Genomic DNA, 25,839 nt, shown 5'->3' with positions numbered 1-25,839 from the left:
CCCATTACATACAGACCCATGCCACAGCACACTGAGTCTAGAAAATGCAATGCTCAGTGAACAAAACCAGGAAAAAAACTGGTCCATGCTGTTGCAGAATATTTGTTTACACTGTGTGAAGATGTGTCACTGTGATTGGTTTAATAAAGAGCTGAATGGCCAATAGCTAGGCAGGAGAGAATAGGCACGACTTCAGGGGAGGGAGAGGAACTTGAGATGAATCTAGGTATGCAAGAGATACCAGAAAGACATTGAAGAAGTCAGACAGAGAGATAACCAAGCCTTGTGGCAGAACAAAGATTAATAAAAATAGGTTAAGTTATAAGAGCTAGTTTGAGCTGGGAGGTAGTGGTACACATCTTTAATCCCAGCACTTGGGAGGCAGAGGCAGGTAGATCTCTCTGAGTTCAAGGCCAGCCTGGTCTACAGAGCAAGTTCCAGGACAGATGCCAAACCTACAGAAAAATCCTGTCTCAAAAAAAAAAAAAAACAAAGCACAAAAAAAGAGCTTGTTGGGAACAAGCCTAAGCTAAGGCCAAACTTTTATAATTAATATTAAGTCTCCATATTGTTATTTGTGAGCTGGTAGCCCTAAGAAAAGTCTGACCACACCATGTATATGAGCACTAGAGTCTCTAAGAACCTTGGGGTTCACATACATAAGGCATTAGAGTTGTTGACACTCTAGAGAAGTAACTATAGGATGTCAGGGGCACCAGTCACACAGTGTCAAGGCATTCCATACCCCTAAACTGTACACTCACTGGTCATCAGTTAAACCTTATGTCTATTCTACATGGTTACAGAAAAGTGACATCACAGAGATGCTTTGTGTGGGGCACTAGGAAGACATAGCCACGGTGAGGCTAAGTCCCCACGGCCACAGTGAAGGACCCACGCAGGCATTAACCACCTGCCACTAGCTGCCCCACCTTCAGCCACTTCCCCACGCGAGCACTCATTCACCAGATTCTGTGAGCCTGGGGTCTTAGAGAGAGCCAGCCCTAGAGTGCAGTGAAAGCTGACTCTGCTCCTCTAACATCCTGGCCACCTTGCAAGCAGCAAAGCACCTTGCTAGCAGTCCTGCTGGAGCTGTCAGTCAAGATGCCCCATCCTCCCAAGGCACAAGCCCTCAGTTGGGCCAATCAGATGCTGTTCTATATTTGCCCCCCTTCCCCCACACAAAGTGAGAGGAAGCTCAGGAGACATCCATCCACTCTTTCCTACCCTTTTCATTTCTCCTGGGGGAGGGTTCTGTCTTCCTAGAAGTTCATCTTGTTCATATTAACTGCAATCAGTGCCCTAGCTCATACCCAGAGACCTCAAGTCTCCTAAGACCTCAGAATAGGGGCTGGAAAGCCCGAGGAACAGAGGGGTTAGATGAAATAATTACAAGAGCTGCACCCCAGTGGCAGCCTGAGTGCCGGGAGCCTGTCACTCATGAACACCCCACAGCCATGTTGTGACCCCACTTTATGAACAAGGAAACCAAGGCCAATGTTCAGGTCTCCAGAGCTTTGAGCAGGTTGGGGAACACAGGCCTCTGAGCAGGCTGAGGAGGAGACCCTGGGGTAGGCATTGAGGAGAACCAGTGGCTCAGCACGTGGGGTAGTGAGTATGTGTTTGGCAGTGGCCATCAAGGAAACACACAGGAAGAAAACATTCCAGTGGTGGTGGTATACACCTTTAGTTCCAGTACTTGGGAGGCAGAGGCAGGCAGATGGATCTACGTGAATTGCAGGTCAGCCTGGTCTGCAGAGCGAGTGCTAGGACAGCCTCTAAAAGATGCATAGAGAAACCCTGTCTTGAAACATAAAAAAAAAATTAAAAAGAAAGAAAGTATACTGGGCCAGGCAGTGGTGGCACATGCCTTTGATCCCAGCACTCAGGAGACAGAGGCAGGCAGATCTCTGTGAGTTTGAGGCCAGCCTGGTCTACAAAGTGAGTTCCAGAACATCCAGGACTGTTACACAGAGAAACCCTGTCTCAAAAAAAAAAAAAAACCCAGAAAAGAAAGGAAGGAAGGAAGGAAGGAAAAAAGAAAGGGAGGGGGAGAGAGAGAACAACACACACACACACACAGAGGAGAGAGAGAGAGAGAGAGAGAGAGAGAGAGAGAGAGAGAGAGAGAGAGAGAGAGAGAGAGAGAGAGAGAGAGAGAGCACACCGGGACATGGCCAGGGAGAACTGTGGGGACAGATGGAATGGAATCATAGCAAACTAGATGCCAACAAGCAGTTGGGGATGGGCCTATGGTACCTTGCAGGGTTGTCCAGGGCAGGACAACATCAGAAGGCTTCGGGTGTCTCCCATGGGGCCATAATACCTCAGGTTCCCTCTGGATATCAGAGTAGAGGTCTATGCTGCCTCCACTAATACCTCTCACAGATTCAGCATCCTTCTTTTTTTTTTTTTTTTTTTTTTTGGTTTTACGAGACAGGGTTTCTCTGTATTGTTTTGGAGGCTGTCGGACCAGCCCGGCCTCAAATTCACAGAGATCCGCCTGCCTCTGCCTCCTGAGTGCTGTGATTAAAGGCGTGCGCCACCACCGCCTGGCTGATTTGGCATCCTTCAAAACTTTCTGATGGCCTTTTTTTCTCTCCTGGTACTAGCCACACTGACCTCTTGCTTGGTTGATGGCAAGCATCCAGGGTGTCCTGGGAAGCAATTTATGCCTGGCTTCTTGCTCAGGCTTCCCCCTTCCCAGGTACTCTCTTTTTCTGGGACTTCCCCTCTGAGAAGGAAGTTGAAGCCTTAGGGTACCAGCCTCTGGTGAAGGAAGTCCTGGAGGAGGTCGCAGAGGCAAAGCAAGCATTTACAGACTACCTATTGTGTATACTGACTGCCTTTACAGATGGGGTCCTATCAGTCTAGACCAGTACCCCAGGCTTCCGGGTCCCCCATATCTCCATCCCATCTTCCCCCTCTCTGCTCCCCCAGGCCCCTTGGCCCCAGCACCCCACACTCTACCTTACCTTTCATACAGGAGGGCTTCAGGCCCATGGCGTCACCTCTGCAGGCCTGTGAAAAAAGGAGAGCACTCAGAGAGGGGCGGGGGATGACATTGTCCTGGCACATGTGGCCAGGCCTGTACTTGGCCAGCTGGGCACACAACAGGAAGCAGTCGTGGACCAAGCCAGCTGTGAGGTCACAGTGCCTGCTGACAACATCTGGGCTGAGGGCTGCTGTCCAGGAAAGTTCAGGTGAGGTTGGTCAGGATCGAGGGTGTGGAAGCAACACTCTGGTCTCTCCTTCAGGGGCCACAGGACAGTGGTTGGCCTCAGGGATGGAGAAGCCACAGGCGGTGGAGCAGATGAAACCCCACCACAGCGGTAAGCCTTCTATTATAACATGTGCTCTGTTGACTTGTCAAGGCTTCTTAGTGACCACATTGTCTACTTCACTCATTGTGGTGCTAGGGATCGAACCCAGGACCTTGTGCATAGCAGGCATGCCTACTGTACCACTGAACCACAGCCCAGCCCCCTGTCCTCTCAATATAGATTCTTGGAATGGATTGAAGTATAACAGGCAGTGTCCCCAGTCAGAGGAGAATTAGGACAGTTCACACCCATGTTCTCCTGACCTTCCTGCAACTCCTTCCTTAGGACTCAAGCAGTTGATAGATACAAGTAGGAGGTGGGGGAAGAGACACAAAGTGAGAATGAGGTCTGCAGTGGACCAATGTCCATCAGGAGTGACGTCGCCATCTGGCTCTCACAGGTTTGCAACACAGAAAAAAGAAGTCACTGTGGTGTGCGTCTGCTCATAGAAGACAGGCCTGTGTCTAGGGCCACACAAACCTAGAGCTGCTGAGGGATGGAGTGACAGGCTCCAGGCTGAAGGTAGGATGCCTGAGTCCTGTCTGATTCAGTGTGGTCCTTCAACTGGCCTGAGCTGGGCCCTTTACTTTCTCCTTTGGAACCCTGGCTACTTTAGCCATAGTGCTGATTCCAACATCAGCCATCATGGGGGTATGAATGAATACTAAGTAGGCTGTTGGGCTGGGAGCCCCTCTGGGCATGCTCTCTGCCCAGTCACCTCCTGCATGCTAAGAGAGCCTGAGTCACAGTGGCACGGTGCCCCACCTCCTTAGCAAAGTCCTCCTTTAAGGACCAGGCTGGGCAGGAGCAGTCCGACTATTTGTGCGTGGATCTGAGAGGCTGGAAGAGACTCCACAGGGCAAACTGGTTCCTTAGCTGTTTCCCAAGCTCCCACACAGAGCAGCTTCCTGCTTCAAGCATGCTGGGCACACCCACATCTGGGTTTCTTCCTTGCTTAGGAAAGTCACTTTATTTGTGTGACAGGATTAGAATTCTTTCAATTCCAGCCCAGGCACCATGCTGAGAACAGATGCTGGCCCAGGCCAGACTGCCAACCTGAAAGTCTCAGGGAATCTAAAGAGGCCAACAGCCACCAAAACCCCACCCAGGGCTAGCCCCGACTTTCCCCCAGCCTGCTGCCTGCTCTGGGCCACTTAGTGGCACTCATGCCCCATTCTCTTCTCACCATTAAAAACATCTGCTAAGCAAAGCTTACAGTGCAAGGGGATGTCCTCGTGTTCTCTGTAGCAGTCAAGGCTGAACAGGGAGGGTGGGGTGCGGCGAGGGTAAGATGGCTCAGTGGTTAGGAGCACTTATTGCTCTTGTGGAGGACTTGGATTCTGTTCCCAGCATCCCATGGTAGCTCACAGCCATCTTTAACTCCCAGCCCCACAGGGTCCAGTGCCTTCCAAGGGCACCAGGCATGTTGGGGCAGTCATACATGCAAGCAAAACATTCATACACACAGAAAAATTGTTTTAAATCTTTTTTTTCTGAAAGATTGAACACAGGGGCACAGGAGAAATGGGTCCTGTGACCTTGGTGGCTACTGTCAGGAAACCAAGGCTGTGTTGGGCCTGGGAGAACGATGGGTTTCTTTTGAGTGCACTATCCTCTATCATTCTCTATGGTGGGGTCCTTTCCCATGATTCTACAGGCCTTGCTTAGCTTTCCCGCTCCAAGATGAGAGCCATTCTCTGCTGCCTCTGGGCTAACACTTGGCCTTATCTACCTCTCTGCCTCAGTTTCCTGCCTTTAAAATGGGGATGAGAGGAGGTTTGGGTTAGAGGGTTGGTGAGTGTGAAGACAGCCGGCCCAGGTCTGGCACAGGCCAGCTGCTGGCTAAGCACTAACATCTCAGCGTCCTCCTGAGGACGAGTTGCTTTTTAAGTCTCCCGAGTGACCTACACCTCCCTAGGCGAAGCACACTCCTGCCTGATGTGTGCCCACCAGCTGAGGCCTTCCAGGGACAGATTAGACACAGATTTCCACGGCCTTGGGGCTGGTGGAGGGATTAAGACTTTCCATAAATACACGGCCTCTCTCCTGTGCAGAGGACCTGGACCCGGGGGAGGGGGAGCAGGGCAGGGCTGGAGGTGGGTATGGTCTACCCAGGACCAGTCTACATTGTGGACTGTGTAGGAAAGGGGTCTGGACAGGTAAGGGGTGCTCTTAGCTGGTGGCACAACCCAAGACAGGGCCAGGAAGTGTCTCAGGGTGGAGAGAGACAGCAGAGTCTGCCACTCAGGAGAAGGCACCTGGGACTCAGTTTCCCTATCTGTAAAACAGGGTGTATTCTAACATTTCTATACATTGCTGCTACACTGTTCTCTTGGCAAAGGCCAGAAGTCCCTCCTGCCCTCACAGTCCCCCAGGAGAGCTGCGGATTCTCTTTTAAGCGCCCTCCCCAGATCTGCCCCGGGCAGCCCTGCCAGGAGAAGTGCCTGCTTTGCGCGTGCCACCCTTTGCGGTCGCCAAGCTGCTTTGATGTACTGGGCGCCCCTAAGCGAGGCAGCTCATCAATAATACATTCGAAACACTTGGTGGAGGGAAGCGGTTCCTCCCGAGGCCTCCTGCCCCCACCCCGCCTGACTGCTCGGCGATTTGACAGCCAAGCCGGGTATAGAGGGGCCTGAGGCTGCCACGCGCGGGACACGCCCCCGCCCAATGCCAGGCACGCGACCAAAAGGAACCGAGCTGGGCAGCGAAGTCTGCAGGAAGTTGTGGGACGCCTTGGGACCAAAAGGCCCCACCCCCCATCACTCTGAAGTCTCCACCATCTTGGGGTCTCCACAGCCCCTCCGGCGTCTCCACCCCATCCTGGGGTACCTATCCTCCGGGGTGCTCCAACCCCGGTCTCCACCATTCCGGATTCCCACCCACCCCGAATCCCCACAGTCCCTGGTCTCCATGGCTCTGGGGTCTCCTGTCTTGGGTCCCTCCACGTCCCTCCCAGGTCCGGATGCGTCCGCCGTGGCGCGCATAGCGCGCGCGCACTCACCGCTTTCTGGGGCACGCTGGGCGCGGACGCTGGTGGCCGTGCGGGACACCAGGCGACGCGCCTGCAGTCGCGGGCCGCGGGGGTCATGGCCCGGCCTGCTCTCCCCGCGGCGGCGCTTGCCTCGGCCCCCGCCCGGCACCTGGAGGGCGGTGCCGCCCTGGCCGCTCCGCCCAGCAGCCTGCCCTGGGCGCAGTCACAACCCCGGCCCGGCCGCTGAGCCTCCCGGCCTGCCTCCCCCACCCCAGCCGCGCTCCCTGCACCCGGGAAAGTTTGAGCACCGGCGGACGTCCGTGATGCTGTGGAGAGAAAGGGGCGCCCGGCTCCGCCTATCCTGCAGAGACGTAGAAGTTACGCCCCCGGTTCGTCGCTGCGGTTGGGAGGTTCAGGTGACATTGTGACCCGCGGGCTTCCCTGCTGCTGGGTTCTGGCATTTTGACTGGCCACGTGCCTCCTTCTGCCACAGCTGCCAGAGGACCTGAGGGTGCAGACTAAGGACTTGGGCTGCTGCCTTTCCACTCCCTACCCCTAGCATCATGGTTTCTTTTGTATTGTTTGAGATAGGTTCTCTTGTAGCCCACCCAAGGTGCCCTTGAACCCCTGATCCTCTGGCCTGTATCTTCCAAGTGCTGGAACATGGGCCAGTGCCCAGCCTTCTTTGTGTTTATGTTTTCAGTGCCAGAAATATGACATGGCTTCCCCACTCCTCCTCCTCCACAAGCCCAGCACACATTCACCACCGAGTCACACGCCCACACTCTTCAAGCCCAGGTGTGGCTTTCAGGCCTGTGTCTTAATAGCTTTCTCCAGGAGTGGGGGGGCTCCTTGAAATCCCACTCACCTGTCTAGCTCAGTTCTTTGTCACAAGCTTGTAGTTACATGCCCACTCTTCAAGCTCCAGCTCTCCACACCCTGTGCTATCTTCCAAGTGATTACAAGGGGTCCAGGGCAAAAGAGTGGCATACACAGAAACTCATGTTCCTTCTCTAAACCGTCACTAAAAACTGTAGTGAAGTTACAGGCCAAAGTGATACGAAATGGATCTGTAGTCGTCAGCATTCCAACAGAAGTGGGCAGGTGGGCAGGACAGCCACGCCCACCTTCCTCAGACAAGGTGGGAGCTGCCCCAGGTTGAATGCCCAGGGAGGTCTTGGTGTGCCGTGGGCATTCCTGTGCAAGCACTGTGCTGCCTGCCATGCCTATCTGCAGGCATGAACCAGGGTGAGCGGAAGCTCTTAGCAGCTGCAGCAGGGCGTCTGCTCTTGTCCCCGGTTTCACAGCACAGAGTCTGACATCAGTTCCCCCAGCCCTGTTCCTTCACCTGGGGCAGGGAGGGGACGTTTTCACACGTGTGCACATATATGATGAACACTGGCCTCCCTCATTCCTGACTTTCTTAGGGGATCCCTGGTACCTCCCAAGAGTCAAGGTCATGTCCCCTAACTGTACACCACCTCCCATGAATCCCAACAGGCTACTTCCTGAGCTGCCAGCTGCTCTATGTCCAAATTGGGCATAGAGCAATGGGGCAAGGGTTACTCCAAACTAGCTCCTCTCATGGTGACAAAGGACATATGGAAGCCCCTGGGGATAGCAGCAAGAGTCCTTGAGTTCCTGTTCTGGATGGTAAAGGACCTGGGCTGACCAAATGCTGGTCCTGGTGAAGATCAGCCTGTCTCCCAGCTTCAGATTTCCCCAGAATTTGGGTTTGTTCTTTCCTATTAGTACTGACCCAGTGCCAGTAAGGCAAGGGGCCTTGATATCACCATGCGCCTGTGGCACCCCTCCAGGGTAGATGGTTATTCTCACTTATCCTCAATGTGGGAACCTTGGCTTAGGAAAGGCACAGGCCACCCAGCAAACAGCACTTCTGGACTGAACATCTGCATTGTCCTTAGGGAGGGAACACCAGTCATTCGGGAGTGTGTGTGTGTGTGTGTGTGTGTGTGTGTGTGTGTGTGTTGGGGGACTGGACAGAGAGGAGACAGGGTGATGCTCCTGTCACCTGCTCATATTGAGATGGGGCCTCCTCCACATGGCCTCTGAGAACCTGGGTCTGAGCCCTCTAGGCTATGGATTCTCTCTCCACTACCTGCTCCCCGAACTGAGGTTGAGCTGCTCCCAGAACCTCCACCACTGGATGCTAGTAGCATTGTACCCTGTATTAGGAGCACCAAAGCTCCCTCTGTCTCTAGGGCATGACAGCTCTTAGATGAACTGAGTATTTCTCAGTTGCTTTCTGAGCCAGCAACTGACAGGAATCACCTGGGGAGCTCAAAATGAACTAGAGTGGCCGTGGGCGTGGTTCATCTGGCAGGGCTTGCCTAGCATGGCAAGCAGCAGAACCCAGCACACTGTGATTCCAGCACTCCTGAGGTGGAGGCAAGAGGGTCATCAAGGTCTTTCTCAGCTACATAGCAAGTTCAAGATCAGCCTAGGCTATAAGAAAAAGTCTTATTTTTTAACAAAAAGCAGGGAAAAATGGATGTGGTAAATGTCCCCAACTTTGTCCAGCCTGGAATCTTGGTCAAGCAAGGCTGCAAAGGAGTCATTACCCAGTGATAGTCGGTCACAATAGAGACCTGGAAATCTAGTTTCAAGAGTCCATCTGGCAGCCAGGCTAGACCTTGTGCTGAGGTGCATGGCTGATTTTCTGATAGGGAAATCAGAAGCGTCTGGAAGAGACCCTGAGCTCTGGAGGGAAGTTCACTTTACCCTCCAGTAGGGAATGACTGCAGAGACATTGACAATCAGGTCATGCCAGGGAAGCCATCTCAAATTGACTGGAGGTTTAGGGCAGGGCAGTAGCCAGGCTGGGCATCTAGGTGCTGTCCTGGGTGGGTAGCTGGGAAGCCTGGTCCCCTTGGAGCTCCAGGACCTCTTCCATCTGTGTGGGCATAGGGACAGTTGGCCTTTTCCCACCACCTTCTTGCCTGAGGGATTATCAGCCTCAGGATCCATTTCCTATACATCATTCTATACCAGCCAAGTACTTACTGTGTCAGGTTTATCTGCCCTGCTTTGCATTAGACTCCGAGGACCAAAGAGAGCAAGAAGCAGGCAGCAGGAGGCCCTACAGGCTGGGTTGGAGCTGGCGTGGTGGAGGAGGCAGACTAGCAAAAGACGGAGAAGGTTCTGGGTGTGATCAGCCCAGGAAGGGTAAAGAGTGGGAGTGGGCGCACTCCTGCCTCTCTTGGCTGTTCCTCTCCATCCCTCTGGCTGTTCCTCTCCATCCCTCTGGCTGTTCCTCTCCATCCCTCTGCTCCTCTCTGTTTAGCTCTCTGCCACCATGGAGCCCCATCCAGTACTCTGCCTGCTCTGGGCGGGCTGGCTGCCCTGCTGCCATTGGACACTCAGCATGAAGAACAGGGCCTGGCTGGCATACACCAGCAGCCCTCTGCCAAGCGTAAGTGGGAGGGCAAAGGAAACCCAGAGTCCCCAGGCCTAGGATGGGGTGTCGGTATTCATCCTCAGAGGAAGCCACCTGTCAGCTGCCAAGCCAGCAGGGCTGCCTGAGAAGTCACAGCGGGCTGTGCAGGAAGTGGGGCTGGAAACTCTTGGAGTGTGCCCACCACCTCCACCCCAGAGCATAAGTGGCAGCATGGTCCTGAGAGAGGACAGTGGTGACTCCACAGGGAAATAGCTATCTGGGACCACAGGGGCAGCCGTGGGGAGAGTGGTGGAGGAGCCCAGGTCCCTACTGACCTGGGCTAAAGCCCCTGAGTCCCACAGCTGGATGTAACCGAAGGAGGCTGCTCAGGCTTTCTCAGACCCAAGGATCAGGCCTAATTTTTTATTCTGAGTAGTGACCTACATATCCCAGGCTGGCTCCAAATTCCCTATATAGTTAAGGCTGACCTTCAACTCCTGACCCTCCTGCCTCTGCCATCCAAGTGGTACGATTACAGGTATTTGCTAATTGCTTTTCCTTTTTAAAAAATAAATGTATCATCATCATCATCATTATTGCTGGGGAAACACTCACTGTGGTCCACTTTTTTCCCCTTTTGAGACAGGGTCTCACTATGTAGCTAGCCCTGGATGACCTGGAATTTACTATGTAGACCAATCTCAAACACATAGAGATCCACCTGCCTTTGCCTCTGCTAAGATTAAAGGTTTGTTTCACCATGCCTTGCCTTGGAGTCAGTTCTCTCCTCTTCTTTTTTGTTTTGTGTTTTTTTTTAATTTTTAAAAATTTTATATGCATTGATGCTTTGCCATGGGTGTCAGGTTCTCTGGAACTGGAATTACAGACAGTTGTGAACTGTCATGTGGGTGCTGGGAATTGAACCCAGGTCCTCTGAAAGAGAAGTTAGTGCTCTTAACCACTGAGCCATCTCCCCAGCCCTCTTTCCTCTTCTATGTGGGTCCCAGGGATTGAACTCAGGTCATCAGCTTGGCAGCAGCAAGTGACTCTAGAGGATGAACTTTCTTGCTCCCTCCCTTTTAAATATAATTAATTAATTTGACTCTTTTTTTTTGGAAATAGGGTTAATCTGTGTAGCTCTGACTGTTCTGGAACTCTCTGTAGACCAGGCTGGCCTTGAACTCAGAGATCTGCCTCCTTCTACCTCCCTAGTGCTGGGGTTAAGGGCATGTAGAACTACTGCCCAGCTTTAAATATATTTTAAAAATTATTTTATGTATACAGATGTTTTACCTTCATGTATATCTGTGTACCACTGTGTGCCTGGTACCCACAAAGGCCAGGGCATTAGTCCCTCCAGAACTGAAGTTGGATACAGCTGTGATCTGTAATGTGGATATGGGACTCAAATCCCTGTTCTCTGGAAAAGCAGCCAGGGCTCTTAATGGTTGGCTCATCTTGCCAGCTTCCTCCCCATGCTCTGACACAAGGTCTCCCTCTGTAGGCCAGGCAGAGACTGAATTGAGAAAGTCTGCTTTAGCTGGGATTGTAGGCATGATCCACCATGCCCAGTTGCTCAGCCTCTCTGTCTCAATGTGGTGAGAAGCACCAGGCTAGGGACCACAGGGAGAGTGAGAAGTGAGAGTCAGAGCATTCTGGAGATGGCTGGAGTCAGGAGCCCTCGCTGCACCCCATGGACAGTATTGATGTGTACCACACACCATGAACACTGTGCTGGCTAGTTTTATGTCACTTTGATAGAAGCTAAAGTCATCTGAGAGGAGGGAATCTCAATTAAGAAAGATCTGGATACTGGCAAGCCTGTAGGGCATTTTCTTAATTAGTGATCAATGGGGGAGGCCCCAGCCCATGGTGGGTGGTGCTATCCCTGGGTTGGTAGTCATGGGTTCTATAAGAAAGCAGGCTAAGTGACTGGAGAGATGGCTCCGAGGTTGAGAGCACTGGCTGTTCTTCCAGAAGACCTGAGTTCAATTCTCAGCAACCACCCGGTGGCTCACAACCATCTATAAGGAGATCTGGTGCCCTCTTCTGGTGTACAGGCATACATGCAACTTGAGCAAGCCATGGTGAACATCAGCTCCTGCCTCCAGGATCCTGACCTGTTTGAGTTCCTGTCCTGACTTCATTCAATAATGAACAACAATACTGAAGTGTAAGACAAAGAAGTCCTTTCCTCCCGAAACTGCTTTGGTCATGGAGTTTCATCCCAGCAATAGTAACCCTGACTGAGACAGGCCCCTTGGATGTAGAACAGAAGGAGACAGTCAAGCAGGGCATGGTGGCACGCATCCTAGCACTCAGAAGGTGGGGGCAGGAGAAAAAAGACTTCAATCTTCAGTGAGTTCAAGGCTAGCCTGGGCTACATGAGACCTTGTCTCAGAAAATAAACGGGATCTCAACAGATAGAAAGCCACAGAATTGATGGCCAGGTCCTCAAAATGAAACCTTTAGAAGATGCCATAAAGGTCAGGGGATGGCTCAGTGGGTCACGTGCCTGCCCAGGGTGAAATAGAGACAAGAGGACCCCTGGGGCTTCCTGGCCAGCCAGTCTAGCCAATTGATGAACTCTAAGTTCAGTGAGAGACCCTGTCTCAAAAAATAATATGGAGAGTAATAGTGGAAGACACTCAAAGTTAACCTCTGACCTTAACTTGCCTGTATGCACATGCTTGTACACACACACACACACACACACACACACACACACACACGGCTAGAGAGATGGGTCAGCAGTTATGAGTACCTGCTACTCTTCCAGAAAACATGAGTTCAGTTCCCAATACCCAGATCAGGCAGCTCACAACTGTCAGTGACTCCAGCTCCAAGGGAGCAGATGTCTCCTAGCCTCCCCAGATACTTGCATTCACATGCATATTCCCACATGCAAGTATGTGCACCCACGCAGAATGTAAAATAATAAAAATGAAAAAAGCATTCAGGGGAGGTGGGGAGAACCTGGAGGGAGTTGGGGGAGGGAAAATCGTGGTCAGAATATATGCTATGAGGAAAAAAAAACTTTTTGTTGTTTTTTTGGGGTTGTTGTTTTAAACAGTTTGTCATTATTGTCTTGTTTGTAGATACAGGGTTTCTCTATGTAACAACTCTTGCTGTCCTGGAACTCACTATGTAGACCACCTACCTCTGCCTTCTGACTGCTGGAATTAAAGGCGTACACCACTAAACCTGGCTGGGGAAAATGTTTTTTCAATAAAGAAAAAGAAGAAAAGCCACAGGCTGGGGATTCAGTATTTGCAGATCATCTATCTGATAAAGGGAAGGTGCCAGAATATATAAAGAATTCTCAGAATTGTAAAACAAGTTAATGGTGGATCACACCTAATCCCAGCACTTGGGAGGCAGAGGCAGGTGGATCTCTGAGTTCAAGGCCAACCCGGTCTACAGAGTGAGTTCCAGGAGAGTCAGGGCTACACAGACTAACCCTGCCTTGAAAAAAACAACGAAAAAAGACAAAACAAAAACCCAAACCACACCACCATCACCCTCCCAGGCCCCATCCCACCCCACCCACCCCCACAAAAAAGAAAGAGGTATAGGAAAAACTCCTACACAGCTGCAGCTGGCTGGCTCCGGAATGTCTTCATTGCCTTCTGTTTAACATATGTGAATTTAAGGGTATAAAGCATATGCAAAACTTGGATGGGAAAAATCAGCATGCTGTGACATTCCTTAATAGAGAATTTGCATTTGGCATTGGCCCTTTGGAAACTTAGGATGTTTGGGGGATATGGAAATCAACTTGCTAAAGGTGTACATTGTAGAAAATAAAAAAGCATCTCAGTCCTCACGTGGTTGAGTGTCCCATGTCCCGCCCCCTTCCCTCCAGCTGGAAAGGCTAAAGTCATCCTTTAAGTGCCCTGAGTCTTCTTCCATGGACCCAGAGAATTCAACACACCCATTCTATAACAAAGAGGGCCTGGAGAGATGGCTCAAGGGTTAAGAGTAGGAGGAAGTATTACTCTCACCCATATCAGGTCACTGTAACTCTCTTTCCAGGGGATCTGACACCTCTGGCCTCTGTTTACACTCACGTTCATATGGCATATTTATACACAGACACACTCATATGCAGGATTCTTTTTAAAAGGCAAACACCCACGGGCAGCGGGACTGGGGGTGACTCAGTGGGGAGTGCACCTCATAAGTCAGCACAAGCATCAGACGGCAGAGTGCCTTCAGCACACGGGAGACCTTGGGTTCCATCCCCTGCACCCAAACCCAACCCAAACAACAGCAACAACCAACGACAGATTTAGGAGACTGGAGGGGATGGGGATGGGGATGGGATGGGGTTTGGTGGTGGGTATAGGAGGGTGGGAGGGAGAGGGAACTGGGATTGATATGTAAAATATGATTGTTTCTAATTGAAATTAAATATATATATATATATGATTTAGGAGACTGGACTCCAAGGAATAGATTCAGATGGCAGCAGGTAGAGGAGACTTCCACACACTCAGTGAGGATGCCTGGGGTCAGAGCCACCCTGTGGGGCACTGTACTAACATCAGTCAACAGCAGAACAGGTATGATGGGCCCACCTGTCACCCCAGAACTCAGGAGCTGGGGGAACACAAAGCAGAGTAGTTTAAGACCAGCCTGAGCTATGTAAGAAACTCCATCTTAAAAACAAACAAACAAACAAAAAGGCTAGAAAGATGGCTCAGTGGTTAGAGGCACTTATCTCCAAGTCTGACAACCTGAGTTCAATCCCCAGGACATACATGCTGGAAGGAGAAAACTGACTCCACAAAGTTGTCCTGTGACCTTCACGTTCATGTTACAGCATGCATGTGCTCACACACCACAGTAAATACATGGCCAGAAAAGGAAAAAAACAAAAACAACAACGGTAAGGATGTAGAAGTCTTTGCTACGTGTGTGGTGCACTCTCTTGGGAAACAGTTTGGCAGATTCTTCAAGAGTCAAACATTTGCTTATCAGGGAGTCCTACACATCTACTAAAGAGAACGCCCACTCAGACTCTCACAGGTGTGCTCCGGTAGGTAATATGTTTACAATAGTTTGGAATGGAAACAGGAGCCATGGTCCATCCAAACTCTGGAGTGCTGTCCCAGTTTGCTCCTATTGCTGTGAGAAAACATAGACCAGAGCAACTTGGACTGTAAAACACCATTTTCCGTCTACAGCCCATCACTGAGGGAAGCCAGGGTAGGAACGCGAGGCAGAAACTGATGCCAGTGCTGCTTACTGGCTTGTTCTCCATGGCTTGCTCAGCCTGCATTTTATACCACCCAGGACCATCAGCCTAGGGATGGTACCACCCATAGCAGGTTGAGCCCTCCCATATCATCAAGAAAATGTCCTACAGATGAGCCCACAGTCCAATCTGATGGCGGCAATTCCTCCCTTGGGGTTTCCTCTTCCCAGGTGTGTCAAGTTGCTATCCAAGATGAGCCGTCACAGGTGTCTTCAGGAAGCCAGAGGGAGGACTGGGTTATTGACCCTGCCCTGCACAACGACCTCAAAACATACTGCCCAGGAGGTATGGAGCATGCCAGTGATTTCCACTCTGGGTGCAGAGACAAGATCTCAAGTCCAAAGACAGCCTGGGCTACGTAACAAGACTTTGTCTCCAAAACCAAAGCAGAACAACCCTCCCTGCACCCCCAAACCCACAGTGCTCAGAGAAAGACACAACAAGTCACATAGTGTGTGATCTCACTGACAGGAAGCACCCAGAACAGGCAAATCCGGAGACAGAAATCGGATTAGTGGTTGCCAGGGTTGCAGGTGAGCCCAGGGAGGGCTGCAAGAGGGTTGGAAGAACTGTCAGTTTACTGACATTATTGAATTGTGCACTGATAATGGGTGGCTTTAAGGCGTAAACATTACTCTTGCATAAAACAACGACCATACCAACAAGGATCACCAGAGCCTCCAGTAAGGCTGGCCCATTGGCAAGGAGGAGGAAGAGGGGACTGTGGGTGCTGGGCAGAAGGTGCTAGAGAGGAAGTGGCCAAGAGACAGAAGCTGCCCAGGAGGAGGGTGCAGAGTTGGCAGGAGGGGACAGATAAAGGCAGGGATACACAGACACCCAGCTCACCTCAGGGTCACTGTGACTCAGTACCCATGTTGATCACGAGTCAGGTCACCAATTAGTACCCAAGAGCTAAAGTCTGTCTGTCTGTCTGTCTGTCTGTCTGTCCCTTCCTTCCTTTCATTGTTTCTTCCTTCCTTTTTTCCTCCCTGCCTCCCTCCCTCCCCCCCCCCTCTCTCTCTGTCTCTTTCACTCATTCATTCATTCTTGGCTCACTCCTTCTCTACAGACATGGCTTCCCACACCTCTGAAGGTGCCAGCTCTTTGCAGGGTGCTGGCAGCATGAAGAACAGTCAGGCAAGCCTCCTAGCTCTGGGGGCCACTAGGCCAGCAGGACAGAACCCTAACATGGGTAAGTCAAGCAAGGTGCAGTGTGGACATGAAGCTGAAGGGTGGCAGGGGCAGACGGCAGGGTTTAGAGCTGAGGCAAGCAAGTGTGCAAAGACGACAATGTCAAGGTTAGTCAGTGGGCCAGTGGTGGCGGGGGCAGGAAGTGCAGGAGGACCAGGAATTCAAGGTCATCCTCAGCTACATAGTGAATCTGAGGTCAGCCTGGGCTACATGAGATCCTGCCTAGAGAAAAGTTCTCAGGGCAGAGTCCTGACTCTTGCACATGCCAGGCAAAGACTGCACTCTAATACGTGGCCATCTCTTCATTTTGCTCTTGGCCTGTTTTGAGCACAAGTGTCTTTTTCTTAGTTTTTTTCTTTGTAATTTATTTCTTTGTATTGAAGTGAAATTCACTGTGATTTCAAGTCAATGTTAAAGGAAGTTCTATAACAAATGGTATTGATTATGGATTGTGGGTAGGCTCTGTGGAGGGATTTCCCAAAGTAAGGAATGTAGGGGTTCCAGACTGGCGGGTAAGGCTAGGGTGAGGACTGCAGAGGGAAGGGACTCTCTGCGAAGCTCATGTGTGGGTATGAGTGGTGATGGGATCTCTCAGCCGGGTGTGGTGGCATTGGCTAGCTCCTTTGTCCCTGTGTCTCCTGCAGCACACAGAGCCCGTTGTGAGTTAGTGCACACACGTTGCCCAAGTCAGCTATTGTGACACAGATCAGAGCTCTGCCTCCTGAGAGAAAGTGACTTTTGCAGAATTGTCTTTCTGCTCATATGCCAAGGTGTCCACACCTCCACAGAGAATCAGGTGACAGAAAGCCTTGAAGGTTCCAAGCCCAGGTCAGAGCTCATGTCCAGCCCCACACATCTAGGGAGATGTCAGAGTGGGCCATGGGATGGGTGGGCTGTGGACCAGTAAGCTTAGGGTGCAAAGCTACAAACGCTGCCAGCCTGTGGCCAGGTCTGTCTTCCCAGCTACCCAGGAGTTTGAGGCAGGAGGAAGGCAAGTTCGAGACCTAGGCTAAATTGTGCGTTCAAGGCCAGAGTGAGTTCAGTTTAATCAGATTCTGTCCCAAAATAGAAAGTGGAGAGAGGACCAGGGATACAGCTCAGTGGTAGAGAGCACTTGCCTGAGGCCCTCCGTTCTGCAAAACACAAACAGAACAGCACAGATTCCTCTGTGAAATCTTTCCCACCTTAAGCCAGGCATGGTGTGTGTGTGTGTGTGTGTGTGTGTGTGTGTGTGTGTGTGTGTGTGTGTGTGTGTGTGTGTGTCCAGGGATGGGGGTGGGGAGTTTTTGGTGCTCCCAGACATGAGCTGCACAAAGTACATTGTTCCAGATTCTGGTCAGGAGCAACTTCATGTGTTCCCAACTCAGTGTGTGTGTGTGTGGAGGGCAACCATTCCCAGGCTAACTGGGTGCCGGCCCAGGCCCTTGTGAAGTGCAGGCCCAGCAGCTTCAAAGCAGATGCCTTGGTGTACTGACACTGCAGGTGCTGGCCTGGGAACTGTGGCCAGGGACAGCCACATGCTGGAGTTTCCCTCCCTGAGAACTCAGGCTGATGTCTGCACCCTGCAGGCTCTGGGTCAGTGCTCTGGGAATGGTGCCAGGAAGTGTTGGGGGTGGGGTGGGGGTAGGGAGCTATTCCCAGGACTGCAGGGCAGAGGCTCAACCTCCCACCACCTCAACCCTACAGGGTCTATTGTGCTTGAGGCTTCATGGGGTATGAGGAGCAGGAGAGAAGGGAGGCTCCCAACCCTTATTATAACACTAGCCTGGAAGTCAGAGAGCAAAGATGAAGTTGCTGGGCCTTGTCCATTCCTCACATCAGTTCAGATGAGCTCTTGCTCACCCATCTGTCCACCATCCATTGTCTGTCATACCTTCCTTGAGTCCCTGCTGTGACTGTGACACATCAGACTGGCTGGGCAAAGGAGTAACAGATCCCAGGCACCATTTAAGATGTACTAGAAGCCACGGTAAAAAAGTAAAGATCAAGGTACACACCTTTAATCCTGATACCTTGGGAGGCAGAGGCAGGTGGATCTGAGTTCAAGACCAGTCTGGTCTAGAGAGTGAGTTCCAGGACAGCCAGAGCTACACAGAGAGATCCTGCCTCACAAAAAAAAAAAAAAAAAAAAAAAGTAAAAAGAAATGGTATTGTGGCACATGCCTGTAATTTTAGTATCCAAGAAGTAGAGGCAGGAGGATCAGGAGCTCAAGGCCAGCCTGGGTCATATGAGACCCTGACTCAAAACAAAACAAAAATTCTTCCCCACAAACCCCAAAATTAAAAACAAAACAAAACTAAGAAGCCTGTGACATTCACTGGACTCTCATCTTTTTTAGCAGGGTCTATCAACAAATCCTTATGGAGTACATCATTACTGTAAACATTATTCCAAAATTGGTCTTTCCTCCATCCCAAGGCTGGTATTTGCAGTGACATTACTGCTTGCAGCTGGCTGTGTATCACCGGGTGACGAGGCACACTTCTTAGCCACGCAGTGCTTTGGTGGGCTAATCCTGATGAATTTCCAGGCTCTACCCAGCAACTCCAGACAGAGGTTGGCCTGGGCAATGGGCAGAGGTCTCACAGCTGGAGCCATGGATAGGGCAGTTTTCTGTTATTTCCAGCATCTGGGAAACTCTTCCCTGGGGAAGCAGTGGCTTTGTGTACTCATGTACATATAAACACAATCAATCAATCAATCAATCAATCATATCAGAAGACCAAACTGGGGAGTACTAAGGTTGATGTTCAGGTCTTCTGTGATTTCCTATGCTTGGAAGATATTTTTTGTTTGCTTTTTTGAGACATAACAAAGGCCTGGTCCTGTGTAGCCTTGGCTGGCCTTGTATTTGAGGCAATCCTCCTGCTTCAACCTTCCAAGTTCTAGGACTGGAGTTGTGTCCACCATACCTGGTTTATGAGGTGCTGGAGATTAAACCCAGGGCTTTATGAACGTTCGAGAACACTCTACCAAGTGAGATATACCCCTAGCCCTGTTTTTGTTTTGTTTTTGAAAAAGAGTCTCACTCTTTGTAGACCAGGCTGGCAGGAACTCACCATATACCCCAGGCTGGTGAAACACTCCTGCTTCAACCTTCTGAATCTGAATGCTGAGACAACAAGTGTAAGCCACCATGCCCAGCTCGAGAATTATTTTAGTCTTCAGGTGCTAAATCACTCCTCTGCCCCTGGCACCAGGGACCCTTGGGAGTCAGAGGTGGCTGCCAAGCCTATACGGAAGCCCAGAAGGCCACTTCTGACTCTTGGAGGCCCCGGATCTGAAGACTGCTGGCTCATGGAAGGATGCTGACATTGCTCAGCTGGTAGTCCTTCTTCCTGTCTTCCAACTAGAAAGGCATTTCAGTGAGGCCATCTGCACAGGCTGTCCTGGGAGAGAGCATGCATGGAGGCTGCTGGCTGCCTCTGCTGGAGAGGAACTCAGAAAATCTCTGAAGCAGCCGCTCATCTCCAGGAGCAAACGGACTGTGTAACAAATGGCCATTCTTTTCTGCACAGGGCACTGAAAGGAAATGAGTTTTTCCCCTCCTAACTTATGCCGGGAGGGAAGCAGGCAGAGATCACAGCAGGCAAGTGGGGACTACAGCAGGGCAGAGTGGATGGATGTCTGTAGTCGTCTCGTAAAATGACCCAACAAGGGATGGTAGAAATGGCCAAGCCGACAAAAGTGCTCGCCATCAAGCCTGATCCCCAGGACTGCATGATGGCAGGAGATGGAAGTCCTACAAGTTGCTCTCTGACCTCTCCAAATGTGCACCATGGCACCTCCCCCACAACCAATCAATTGATAAACGTAAACATTTTTGTTTAAAATAAAATAACCCCACAACAACATGTGTAGTGGTCCCTTTAAAAAAACAAAGGTGACACTTCTTAGCCTTCCCTGGTGAGAGGTTTGTAAGCTCATGGCACATGGCTGGGCACAGGGGGAGTTACGAGCCCTGGAGGCTGAATACAGGTCCTCCACATGCCTTCTAGGACCACCCCTTTCTGCCCCTCCTACCTGTTGTCACAGGAGCTCAGTGGCCGTCTTTAGTCTCAGAGAACCCGTTTAGGCTGGGGACAGTTGCTTGCTCTTCTGTGGTGGCCATCTGGGCTTGGGCAGCTCCCTGTCCCTCCTGGCTCATGTGGACTAAATGCCTGGCCTTTGCAGAGAAGGGAAATTATCCCTAAGCCCTGGCCTTGTGTGTGCCCTGTGGCGTTTGAAGCTTTAATCCCCTGGCTTTGGATCCCTATGTCTGGCCCTGGGGCTAGAGGGGTGGGCCAGTGGGGAGGAAGAGGAATGAGAAGGAAGCCATTTGTGGGTGTCTGACCCAGGAAGGGCAGGTGTGAGCATCTTGAATGGTCCTAGAAGGATACTAGACAGTGGCTGTTTTAAGTTTATACATAGTCCGAGGATTCAAGCCAGCAGTGGAGAGGGACTGCCTCAGGCCCAGTGGGTCCCCTGAATTCAGAGAGTTGAACCTCTGGGTCACCGCTCTGAATTGCTCAGGGGTGGTGACAGAGTGAGCTCCTTGCTAAGCATGTACCTGCCCTGAGCCACATCCAGTCCTGCTGGCTAGTGCCTGCTGCTTACCTTCAGAATATTTCTGAGCTGGCATTAGGCATGGATCCTGGCTCCACAGGGTGTAGCCCTTCCAGGAATGCCCTCCCCAAGGCCTGTGATGCTTCATCAACTTGGCTGACTAGAGGCCTGGTGAGTGCCGGGACTCCACTGGGGTGAGCCATAGAACTTTTTCTTTTTTTTTTTGGTTTTTCGAGGCAAGGTTTCTCTGTATTGTTTTGGAGCCTGTCCTGGAACTTGTTCGGTAGACCAGGCTGACCTCGAACTCACAGAGATTCACTTGCCTCTGCCTCCCAAGTGCTGGGATTAAAGGAGTGTGCCACCAACGCCCAGCTGCCATAGAGCTTTTTAAAAAAATTTTAAGCTGGCTAGGTGGTGGTGGCACAAATCTTTAATCCTAGCACTTGGGAGGCAGAGGTAGGTGGATCTCTGAGTTCAAAGTCAGCCTAGTCTACAAAGAGAGTTCCAGGACAGCCAGGATTACACAGAGAAACTCTGACTTGGAAAAACAAACAAAACAGCAACAAACAAGTCGGGCATTGGTGGCTCACACCTTTAATCCCAGCACTCGGGAGGCTGAGGTAGGCGGATCTCTGAGTTCGAGGCCAGCCTGGTCTACAAAGCGAGTTCCAGGACAGTCTCCAAAACAATACAGAGAAACCCTGTCTCGAAAAACCAAAACAAACAAACCCTCCCCCCCCAAACAAAACCAGCAACAAACCAACAAAAAGGCAAACAAACAAAAAAGGCAAGCAAACCATAGAGCTGTCAAAAGTAAAAAGAGCAAGAAGTGAGCTAACAACACTTATGTCAGCTAGGGGACCCTGGGAGAGACGGGCTGCAGAAACAGCAGGTACTTCTCTCCTGAGACATACCTTGGTGTTTAGAATTCTGGGGTCACACATCAGGGGAGTGCCTAGCTCCACTACCTCTCCTCACTGGGACATGTGCAGGTGGCTGTCCTTAGGTACAGGTTAGGCCTTTGAGGACTGTCCAACTTCCTGCATCGTGTCCTCTCTGGGCAGTGTGTGGAGAAGACGTTGGTTCCTCTCAGTCCTCTGGGAGGGTACCTGCTTTAGTTTGTGGAAATGGAGAGTCTCTGGCTGGTGAGTTCAGTGTGCCACCATCAGTGTGGTTCTCGATGCATGGGAGAGGGTGAGGGACCAAGAATCCTATGAGACAGACTGGCTGATGGTAGCCAAATGGTCTGCTCAGTCCTCAGCCTTCGTGAGGCAGCAACAAACTTAGCTGAACTATCTGGGAATGAAAGTCTTTCCCTAGCTGCAGACCCCTGGGCAGCAGAGACAGTATATTAGACAGTGCCATGTTCAGCAATGGACCCTTGCTCTCCCACCCAAATCACTCCCAGGAGAGACAAAAAAGTAGGCTTGTGTTGGGTGGACAGTCTTCACTCTGCATTTTGTTATAAATACTTACATAAGGCTAGACAAAAATGTTGGGAGGGAATGCTGGGCAGGGAGCTGAGCAAGGAAACTGGAAGGGATGCTGGGCAGGAGGCTGGGCAGGGATGCTGAGCAGGAGGCGTGGAAAGAAGGTGGACAGGGATGCTGGGCAGGAGGCTGGGCAAGGATGCTGTGTTAGAGAGGATGCTGAGCAGGATAGGAAGTGGGTAATCTCAGTAGGTACTGGAGTAGAGGGAGGGGTGAGCTCCTAGTGTGCTCAAGGGGTGAGCTCAAGGGTGCTCTTTCTCTAGGTCCATGACCCTACGATGGGGGAAATCTGTATGTGATCATAACACTTCTCTCTTGGTTCTCTGGGAATATCTTTCCCTTCCTAGGTGTTTTCTTGGTGGCACTTGTATGGCCATAACCCACACTCTCTAGATGTGGACTAGAAGGGGCCCTGGGTACTCTGCATTACTCATAACCACGAGACATGTTGGCTGAGATGCTGGTTCCGGGTCCACTCATCACTAGCTCTGCCCATCTTCCAGGAATGGCCCCAGGGGAAGGAGGTGGAAGCCCAAGGCAGGAAGGGCTTCTAACTTCCTCTTGGCCCTCCCTACCACAGCTCTGAAGGAGCGGGCATTTCCTGCTGTCTGGGGTGGGCAGGTGGGAACCCCATCTAGACTCCTCTCTGCTGGGGTTTCCCTCTGCTCTCCAGGGCACCACCCTCACCATTACCTCCCGCCTATCTAGCTATGTACATTTCTTCACGTGTCCATCTAGGTAGGCATGCAGGCATACATCAGGCAGAACATGATATACATTATAAATAAAGAAATCTTTAAAAAACAAAAACAACTCCCCCCCAAACAAAAAAACCTGTCATGTTGCACACCGCTGAAATAACTAACATTGTTGATCACAGTCAGGCATGCCTGCACTCAGCATTTGGGAAGTAGATGCAGGAGGATTATGAGTTCAAGGTAAGTCTGTGTCATATGGGAGACAATGATCAAACAAAACAAACAGTGGCTCTCTGCTGAAAATGTTGGCTTTAGGCTCCGGTCTCTTTGGGTCTGAATTCTCTGGGCCAGAGCTTGAGACTACTACCCACGGCTGCGCCTCCTGTTCTTCACTGCACGGCCCAAACATAGGCACTTTGCTATCCACCTCTGCTTGGTAATGCTGCAGCTGCAGCCGGCCACTCAAGTCATCAGTGAAGGGGATGGCAAAATGCGCACGCGCAGGCACACACATACACTCAAAACGATAGAAAGGAAAGTGCCCGTCCATTGCTGCTTTCCTGCTGTTCTGTAATTAAGGGTACTTGGACTGGGCTGGACTGGAAGGGCACTGAGTGCCTGCACAGAGAGGGTTTTCTGCAGTAAAGGGTACCGAACCTGGGTCACACATGCCAAGTAACACTGAGCTACTGTCTGTCTCCGGTAGAGGTATGGCCAGCTCAAAAACCCCTCCTCCATCACTTCCTGTTGTGTGAAACTAAGTCACTTCTGCATGCTGGGCAGGCTTTGGTGTCCCCATCTGTAAATGGAGACACCACCAACACCAGGTGAAGGGGTGGCTGATAGAAACAGTGGGATGAGGCAGAAGCTGTGCCCCCTTTTGAATATTTTATTCACTTATCCTTCCAATACTGATTGTTGTCTACAGCCAGGTGGTGCCCTTGGATGCATCTGGCCAGTGACACATTGCAGATGTTAAAACAATTAGCAACTAAGAGCTTTCTCAATGTCATCTGAATATATATTCTAGTGTGAGCATGTTCTCTCTGCATCTGAATATATATTCTAGTGTGAGCATGTTCTCTCTGCTCTGGATATATATTCTAGTGTGAGCATGTTCTCTCTGCATCTGAATATATATTCTAGTGTGAGCATGTTCTCTCTGCATCTGGATATATATTCTAGTGTGAGCATGTTCTCTCTGCATCTGGATATATATTCTAGTGTGAGCATGTTCTCTCTGCTCTGGATATATATTCTAGTGTGAGCATGTTCTCTCTGCTCTGGATATATATTCTAGTGTGAGCATGTTCTCTCTGCTCTGGATATATATTCTAGTGTGAGCATGTTCTCTCTGCATCTGAATATATATTCTAGTGTGAGCATGTTCTCTCTGCATCTGGATGTGGGAACACCAGACCTTGAGCAGAGACCCACTTCCCCTTCTGCCTGGGAGTAGGCAGCTGTAAGACAATGTTTACTAAAAACAATACAATGCCTGGGGGCATTAAGTTCCTGGAAAAGGCCTGCCCGCAGAAACCACCCTGACCTCGACCTTGTCCAAAGACTAACCACCTCTTCTGCCACGCCCAGATCAGTTTCTGGAGTGAGAGCAGAACCAGCCAGGGTAGAGGAGAGAGCAGAAGCTTCTCTGGTGGGAGCCTTTCTTAGGAAGTTTTCTTGAACCTTTTTGGAGCCTGCTTAAAGTTTTCTTTACATCGTTGAACGAGTCTCTGTGTTGTCAATCCCCGACACCCTCCGCACGTTCTCGGACACAGGCCGCGCAGCAGACGCGACATCTGGATATATATTCTAGTGTGAGCATGTTCTCTCTGCATCTGAATATATATTCTAGTGTGAGCATGTTCTCTCTGCTCTGGATATATATTCTAGTGTGAGCATGTTCTCTCTGCTCTGGATATATATTCTAGTGTGAGCATGTTCTCTCTGCTCTGGATATATATTCTAGTGTGAGCATGTTCTCTCTGCATCTGAATATATATTCTAGTGTGAGCATGTTCTCTCTGCATCTGGATATATATTCTAGTGTGAGCATGTTCTCTCTGCATCTGAATATATATTCTAGTGTGAGCATGTTCTCTCTGCATCTGAATATATATTCTAGTGTGAGCATGTTCTCTCTGCATCTGAATATATATTCTAGTGTGAGCATGTTCTCTCTGCATCTGAATATATATTCTAGTGTGAGCATGTTCTCTCTGCATCTGAATATATATTCTAGTGTGAGCATGTTCTCTCTGCATCTGAATATATATTCTAGTGTGAGCATGTTCTCTCTGCATCTGGATATATATTCTAGTGTGAGCATGTTCTCTCTGCATCTGAATATATATTCTAGTGTGAGCATGTTCTCTCTGCATCTGAATATATATTCTAGTGTGAGCATGTTCTCTCTGCATCTGAATATATATTCTAGTGTGAACATGTTCTCTCTGCATCTGAATATATATTCTAGTGTGAGCATGTTCTCTCTGCTCTGGATATATATTCTAGTGCGAGCATGTTCTCTCTGCATCTGGATATATATTCTAGTGTGAGCATGTTCTCTCTGCATCTGAATATATATTCTAGTGTGAGCATGTTCTCTCTGCTCTGGATATATATTCTAGTGTGAGCATGTTCTCTCTGCTCTGGATATATATTCTAGTGTGAGCATGTTCTCTGCTCTGGATATATATTCTAGTGTGAGCATGTTCTCTCTGCTCTGGATATATATTCTAGTGTGAGCATGTTCTCTCTGCATCTGGATATATATTCTAGTGTGAGCATGTTCTCTCTGCTCTGGATATATATTCTAGTGTGAGCATGTTCTCTCTGCTCTGGATATATATTCTAGTGTGAGCATGTTCTCTCTGCTCTGGATATATATTCTAGTGTGAGCATGTTCTCTCTGCTCTGGATATATATTCTAGTGTGAGCATGTTCTCTCTGCTCTGGATATA

At 50.3% G+C, this 25,839-nt stretch overlaps 1 protein-coding gene and 2 long non-coding RNA genes across 4 annotated transcripts in view; 2 read left to right on the top strand and 1 right to left on the bottom strand.

Moving 5' to 3' along the window:
- Positions 1 to 6,474, bottom strand: part of CUNH16orf74 (chromosome unknown C16orf74 homolog) — a 28,325-nt gene extending 21,851 nt beyond the window's left edge. Inside the window, exons 1-2 of one of the 2 annotated variants that reach the window (XM_040735826.1) lie at positions 6,325 to 6,474; positions 2,976 to 3,021 (exon numbers count right to left, since the gene is read on the bottom strand). In XM_040735826.1, the coding sequence (XP_040591760.1) occupies positions 2,976 to 3,021; positions 6,325 to 6,411 (133 nt within the window). In that variant the 5' untranslated portion in view covers positions 6,412 to 6,474. The remainder of the gene's footprint in view (positions 1 to 2,975; positions 3,022 to 6,324) is intronic. The other variant, XM_005073101.4, reaches the window with a different exon arrangement.
- LOC121136137 lies at positions 3,194 to 4,523 on the top strand. The gene is made up of 3 exons (XR_005873265.1): positions 3,194 to 3,332; positions 3,724 to 3,845; positions 4,308 to 4,523. It is a non-coding gene; the product is annotated as an uncharacterized LOC121136137 (long non-coding RNA).
- A 5,289-nt stretch (positions 6,475 to 11,763) lies between the features above and the next one.
- Positions 11,764 to 19,951, top strand: LOC121136138. The gene is made up of 4 exons (XR_005873266.1): positions 11,764 to 11,864; positions 14,128 to 14,256; positions 15,122 to 15,236; positions 19,662 to 19,951. It is a non-coding gene; the product is annotated as an uncharacterized LOC121136138 (long non-coding RNA).
- The last annotated feature ends 5,888 nt before the right edge of the window (positions 19,952 to 25,839 follow it).

The sequence above is a fragment of the Mesocricetus auratus genome, unplaced genomic scaffold (genome assembly GCF_017639785.1).
Source record: "Mesocricetus auratus isolate SY011 unplaced genomic scaffold, BCM_Maur_2.0 Super-Scaffold_6723, whole genome shotgun sequence".
NCBI classification, from domain to species: domain Eukaryota; kingdom Metazoa; phylum Chordata; class Mammalia; order Rodentia; family Cricetidae; genus Mesocricetus; species Mesocricetus auratus.
This window is presented reverse-complemented; position numbering and strand designations above follow the sequence as displayed.